Raw genomic sequence first — 6,468 nt, 5'->3', positions numbered from 1 at the left:
ACGCTGGTTAGCACTACAGATGAAAGGGACTTGGGGGGTCATGATTGACCACAAGATGAACATGAGCCTTCAATGTGATGCTGCATCTGGCTTGCATCCATAGATGCTTCTCAAGCAAATCCCGGGGCGTCATTCTCCCCTTGTACTCGGCCTTGGTGAGGCCGCAGCTGGAGTACTGCGTCCAGTTTTGGGCTCCACAATTCAAAAAGGATGTGGAGAAGCTTGAGAGAGTGCAGAGGAGAGCCATGTGCATGATCAGAGGTCAGGAAAACAGACCTTATGATGAGAGGCTGAGAGCCATGGGACTCTTCAGCCTGGAAAAGCACAGGCTCAGGGGCGATCTGGTGGCCACCTATAAGTTTATTAGGGGTGTTCACCAGGATCTGGGGGAACATCTGTTCACCGGAGTGCCCTAAGGGATGCCAAGATCGAATGGTCACAAACTCCTCTGCAACCATTTCAGTCTGGACATAAGGAAGAACTTCTTAACTATTCCAAGGTTTGGAACAGACTGCTGCCGGAGGTGGTTCAAGCACCCACTTTGAACGCCTTCAAGACACTTTTGGATGTTTATCTTGCTGGGATCCTATGATCCCTGCTGACTTCCTGCCCCCAGGCAGGGGGCGGAACTCGATGATCCTCCAGGGTCCCTTCCAGCCTGAATGTCTATGAAATCTATGAATAGAGGGGAATACTCACTTTCCTCACTCTGCTGGCAGTGCTTATACTAGTGCGGTATGATGTTAGCTGACTTGGCATCAAGGGCACACTGTGGACTCGTATCCAGTTAATTGTCCACTGTAACCTACAGGTCCTTTTCTATAGAGCTGTTGCTTAGCTAGGTAGTCCCAAGTCTGTACCAGTACATCAGTACACCCAACGGTGCCAGCACTGTACATCCATCTTTAGGAGCCTTTTCCTGCTATGTGCCCTTTCTCTGCCCCTGTGTTCTCGCCTGCCCCATCTTGATGTAATAACTAGATGGGGATGCTGTCCAAAAGGTGAATAAAGCTTTGGGAAAGGGGACCCATGTCTAAACCATGGCTCTCCTGGTCTTGTCCCAGTTCTAAGTTGGCTGTGCCCTCTAGCTTGGAGCTCATTGTTCAGGGCCGCAAGCTTCTGGCTCAGCTTTGGCTACACCCTTGTGACCTCAGGTTCCAAACCACATGAGACCCCGGCACAGGCAACTGGGGCCACAGGTCCTGTTTTCCCATGTTCCACTCCTGCCTTTCAGTCCCTGCCAGGCTCTGCTCTTCTCAGCCTCAGAACATACCCCTAGTCTTTATCTTCCATCTCTCAACAGAGTCTGAAATTCACAGTGTCCCCAAGCACTCCTTTCAGTGGCTTCTGCTTCCCCTACAGCCACAATCCAGTTCACCAGGGAAACAAAAACCACACAACACAGTTACCAGTCCTGACTCAAAGAAATGTTAGTTTTGGTGTTTGTCTCACCCTGCAGTGGCATGCTCCAAGCAAAAGAAAAACAGAAAAACCTCAAGGTACTCAGCTTTCTCCCAGTGTAGGCTCTCAGGTTTTCTCCACTCTGGCTGCTGCTCTGCTTTATCTTTTCATGATCCTGGGTTTGGCCCCCGAGTCCCACCATCAAGGGCTCCATCCCCTGTAGCTCCTATGGCCTTGTCTGGCCTGAGGCTTGGGCTTCTAAAGGGTGTTCCAGGTCACCTGACCCTCCTCTTCCATCCCCTGGGCCATCGGGCACTGTTTGCACCTGGACCCAGGACCATGTTGTTTCAAGCTTCTCTGCCTGTGGATTTGACTCTGGCAATACAAGAAGCGTAAGTAAAACAGAGAGAGAGACAAGTTGCAGGGGACGAGGAGACGGGAAAAAGAAACCAGAGGTAGGACCCCACTACAAAGGGAGGGGATGAACTGGCAGAGGAAGGGAGTACCAGGAACTCCTAATCCCCTTCTTCCTGTAGTAACGGAGTAGGGGCTCTGTTGCAATGGGATTGTTCTATCCTAAGTGCAGGACTTCACGCATGTCTTTATTGAACTTATTTTGGTCCACTCCTCCAATTTGTCTAGGTCTCTCTGAATCCTCTCTCTATCTACCCTTCAACATATCTACTGTTCTCCCCCAGCTTGGTATCATTTGTAGACTTGCTGAGGGTGCACTCCATCCCATCTTCCAGATCATTGATGAAGATCTTAAACAAAACTTGGCCCCAGGACCAACCCCTAGGACACTCCACTTGATACTGGCTGCCACCTAAACACTGAGCCACCAATTACTACCCTTTGAGCCCAGGAATCCAGCCACTTTTCTGTCCACCTTGCAATCCAGTCATCTAACCTGTACTTCCTTAGCTTTTTATGAGAATGTTGTGAGATACAATATGAAAATCCTTGCTAAAGTCAAGGTATATCACATGCACTGTTTTACCTGCATCCACAGAGCCAGTCATCTTGTCATGTAAGGTAATCAGGTTGCCCAGGCATGGCTTGCTCTTGGTGAATCTATGCTTACCATTCCTAGTCACTTTCTTCTTCTCCAAGCGCTTAGAAATTGATTCCTTGAGGGCCTGCTCCATGAGTTTTCCAAGGACTGAAGTGTCCGTAGTTCCCCAGATCCTCTTTCTCTTTCTTAAAGATGGGCACTGTATTTGCCCTTTTTCCAATCATCCAAGACCTATCCCGATCACCATGAGTTTTCAAGAATAATGGCTTGCAGCTCTTCAGTCACATCAGCCAACTCACTCAGCACCCTCCAGTGCATTATATTCGGCCCCATGAACTTGCACACATCCAGATTTTTTCTAAATATTCTGTAACCTGTTCTTTCACCACTGTCATCTGCTTGCCTTCTCTCCAAACTGTGATGCTAGATGCAGCTGTCCAGATGACCTTGCCTGTGAAGACGGAGGTAAAAAAGGCATTGAGCACTGCCTTTTCCTCATCATCGGTCACTGGGTTGCCTCCCCCATTCAGTAAGGGGCCCACACTTTTTCTGATCTTCTTCTTGTTACTGACACACTTGTAGAAACCCTTCTTGTTCCCCTTCACATGCCTTGCTATCTACAATTCTAGTTGTGTTTGGCCTTCCTGATTTCACCCCTGCATGTCTGAGCAGTATAATCTTATACTCCTTCCTGCTCATTTGTCCAAGTTTCCATTTCTTGTAAGCTTCCTTTTTGTATTTTAGCTCATTGAAGAGTTCCCTGCTAAGCCAACCTGGTCGTCTCTCATACTTGCTAGTCTTCCTGCGAATTGGGATGGTTCGGTGCTGCACCCTGAGTAAGGCTTCTTTAAAATACAGCCTGCTCTCCTGGACTCCTTTTAAGTCAACAGTGTGTTGAACCTATACTTAAGTCTTAAAGTATGTTGGGGCTTACTTGTGTAGTAGTTCTCAATTAATGCTGTCTTTGAGACATTCTTAATCCCTACCCGAATAGCAGAAAAATGGATGAAATTCTTCCTGTCCCTATTACTTCTTAGACAGCAGATTTTTCCGTTCTTCGTCTTCTGTTTATATATGCGGTATGAACCTGGAAATGAGGCAAGAATCTCAGGAGGTTGAGAAATTGGACTGGTTGTCCAGCATTACAACTGCTGTATGGAAATTAGGACATTTAATGCCATTCTGTTACCATGCAAGTCCTCCCACTAAATTAATATTAAAGCAAACAACTTGCTGTGTCTTCCATCAGAAGTCCTTCTGAACTTTTTTGGCAGAACTAAGTAGTTGCTTAGACTGGTCTCTGGTGGTTATAATTTCAGTGCTTGGGCAAGTTTTTTGTTGTTTTTTCCTTGTCTCGTGTGTGTTCCTGAAGTTAGGTTTTAGGGGCTGAATTACACTGGCAGCATCTTAAAGGTTCTGTTGTTTAGTTAGAAAATATCCCCATAAGCCAATTGTACAGTGTATACAATATTTTAATAAGGTATTCTTAGTCATATTTCTATCTAGCCTTTGTCAATTTTGTCTCCTATAGAAGGGTGCTTCTGTAATTCTGAAATGTTTTAAGTCAAAACTTCCTAGGAGTTTGTGGTATTGTAGCAGGAAATGTGATTACATTTCATGGGGAAAAAGACTTAAGGAAGTGTCTTAGAAACAAATCTCCCCAAGTTTTTTTTTCCCCCCCCATGAATTTTTCTTTGATCAACAGTATATGACCATAAAGACTAGTTCACTGTCCTTGGAGTTCTTCTGACCTTGCAATATTTAACCCTCCACTTCAGTCCACATGTGAGAGCTTCATGTAACTTAATGAACAACTGTGACATGTTAGAAATTATGAAGTTAAATAAGAAAAAATAGAGGAACTACAGACCAATGTTTGTCAACAGATCTTAATTGGTTTTTGGCCTTGCCTGTAATGTTGTATCTGATATTGAGATTGCAAACATGTGAATTGAGGCATCAAACCAGAAATAAAGTGATAGAGTACCAAAGTCTTTTAACCTCCAAAATGCAGCTGTCCGATTACAGGCCTTTAAAAAAAAAAAACATGAACCTTAAACAAAGATTCCATTTTCCTGGTAATCCTCCTCCATACCACGCCCAAATGAGCAGAACAGTATGTAAACATGCAGGTTGCAGTACTACGATAGCGGGTTTTCTGTGTAATATCAACAGGTCTTTTGGACTTCACTCAGCTTGACTCATCATGTTCAGTTACTACTTTGTAGGCAGTTAGTTACTGCAGATGCTGAAGTACCAATTGTGGTAGGTTTTGCAACAGATAAACATCTAGCATAGTAGGACCTTGAACTTGATGGTTTTACACAATGGTGTGCAAAACTAAATTCCTTTGGAGGAAGCAATCTGGGCAAAACTGGAACACCAAAATATTGCTTCAAAATGTAAGGAGCTAGGTTGATTCTCTAAATTAATTTATAAAAAGTACTTGGAATTATGCTTGAGCCTATGCACATGCCAGGTCAGCTGATGAACAGAGACCCATAACAGTCTATTTGTTTGCACTTTATAGGCTTCCAGCATAGAGAATAAACAAGATTGGATCAAACACATCCGGGAAGTGATACAAGAAAGGACCATTCATTTGAAAGGAGCGCTGAAAGAACCAATCCACATCCCCAAGACTGCGCCAACAACTAAGCAGAAGGGAAGGAGGTTAGTGGAGTTTTGAGTAGCTTATCAAGATGGGTGGCAGGAACATCATTTGTAAAGCAACACTATTCCCAAAACCATGTATCAACTGCTGTGGTATAGTTCTCTGAAAGGAACACTGTGTTCTCATGACTGTCAGCAACTGGGGCCAAGTTAGGAAGTCATTGTTGGCCAAATTTGATCGTCCAGTATGGTCCTAATGAATTAAGTTCCCATTGATTGCTGTACTGCATGTGTTCAGATTTCTGCTCTGTTCATTCCCTTGCATATTTCTGGTTGTAAATGGACATGCTGTTTGAAAAGCATAGTGGCCTGACCTACCTGTTCAGCAGCCCAGGAGGTGGGCACAGACGTATTAAACTTTTACAGTTAAGTGTGTGTTACTCAAGTACTTGGTGTGTTTTAAATCAGACTTTTTTATATGTCATGAGTGATCTGCCTGGGAATTTTAGCTAAATATCCATGAGGGTCTCTTGCTAGGGTCCTCTCTGGTTGTTTTGTTGCTCTGCTTCTATATGAAGTAGGGTAGACAAAGAGTTAGTTCTAGTTCATTGTGTTTTAAAATGTAAAATAGAATAATTCAACCAATTTTGGTGTGTAAGGCAAGTTTCCAGCTGCTGTCTTTTAGGTGCTATGTTGTGCGTTTTTGCTACAATATCTGAGTATCTGCTATTAGGGAGGTAGATAAGTGGGAACCTGGAAAACACAGTGCCAGTTAGATACTAACAATAAGTTTGTGTTTTTGCAGAGATGGGGAGGACTTGGACAGTCAGGGAGAAGGCAGCAGTCAGCCTGATACAATTTCAATTGCATCACGGACTTCACAGAACACACTGGACAGTGATAAGGTAAGAGCCCTGAGTGGCATTCCCTTTTCTTGTCAAACAAGCACTTAGAAGAATTGCTAGTGGTTTGTACTGCTTCCTTATTCAGCCATGTTTCTCAGCAGCTAAACAAATGGTGTTTCAGTCTCTTGGCAGTGGAAGATCATGGCTTTAAACTAGGGGCCTTCTCAAAAGGCTTCAGTTTAGGCTGGACTCGCACCATTGTTTTCCTCCACATTGGAATGATTTAAAGTTTTGACTCAAGGCCATCTCACACTGAAAATGAAGAACCCTGAGAAAGAGACTAAAATCAGATAATCAACCTCCAGTGTGTTGCCTCATCTCACTTTATCTTTCTAAAAACTTACCTTGTACCATGTGTGGTAGCTAGGCATTTGTTTGTGCCTCCTTTGTATTTTGGTCTAGAATTCTTAAATGATGGCATGTTTATGGATGAGTTGTTTTACAAAACTAGTAGAATTTTCCTTCATAAAAGCTGATGAAATTTTATGTTGTTAATTAAAGGATAACCCATGTGCCGTGCCATTTTGGCACATT

The 6,468-nt window shown here is 43.8% G+C and overlaps 1 protein-coding gene across 19 annotated transcripts in view; it reads left to right on the top strand.

The window, feature by feature from the left end:
• Window positions 1-6,468, top strand: part of TRIO (trio Rho guanine nucleotide exchange factor) — a 466,181-nt gene that overhangs the window by 347,655 nt on the left and 112,058 nt on the right. For all 19 annotated transcript variants that reach the window (XR_003095137.1, XR_003095138.1, XR_003095139.1 and 16 more), the window contains 2 exons: window positions 4,947-5,089; window positions 5,835-5,934. Coding sequence is in view for 16 of the 19 variants with exons in the window: in XM_025209612.1 (XP_025065397.1) it covers window positions 4,947-5,089; window positions 5,835-5,934 (243 nt within the window). In the remaining 3 variants the exon portion in view is untranslated. The remainder of the gene's footprint in view (window positions 1-4,946; window positions 5,090-5,834; window positions 5,935-6,468) is intronic.

Source organism: Alligator sinensis, unplaced genomic scaffold (genome assembly GCF_000455745.1).
Source record: "Alligator sinensis unplaced genomic scaffold, ASM45574v1 scaffold420_1, whole genome shotgun sequence".
Taxonomy (NCBI): domain Eukaryota; kingdom Metazoa; phylum Chordata; order Crocodylia; family Alligatoridae; genus Alligator; species Alligator sinensis.
The sequence above is the reverse complement of the archived record's forward strand: the minus strand, read 5'-3'. Positions and strand labels throughout refer to the sequence as shown.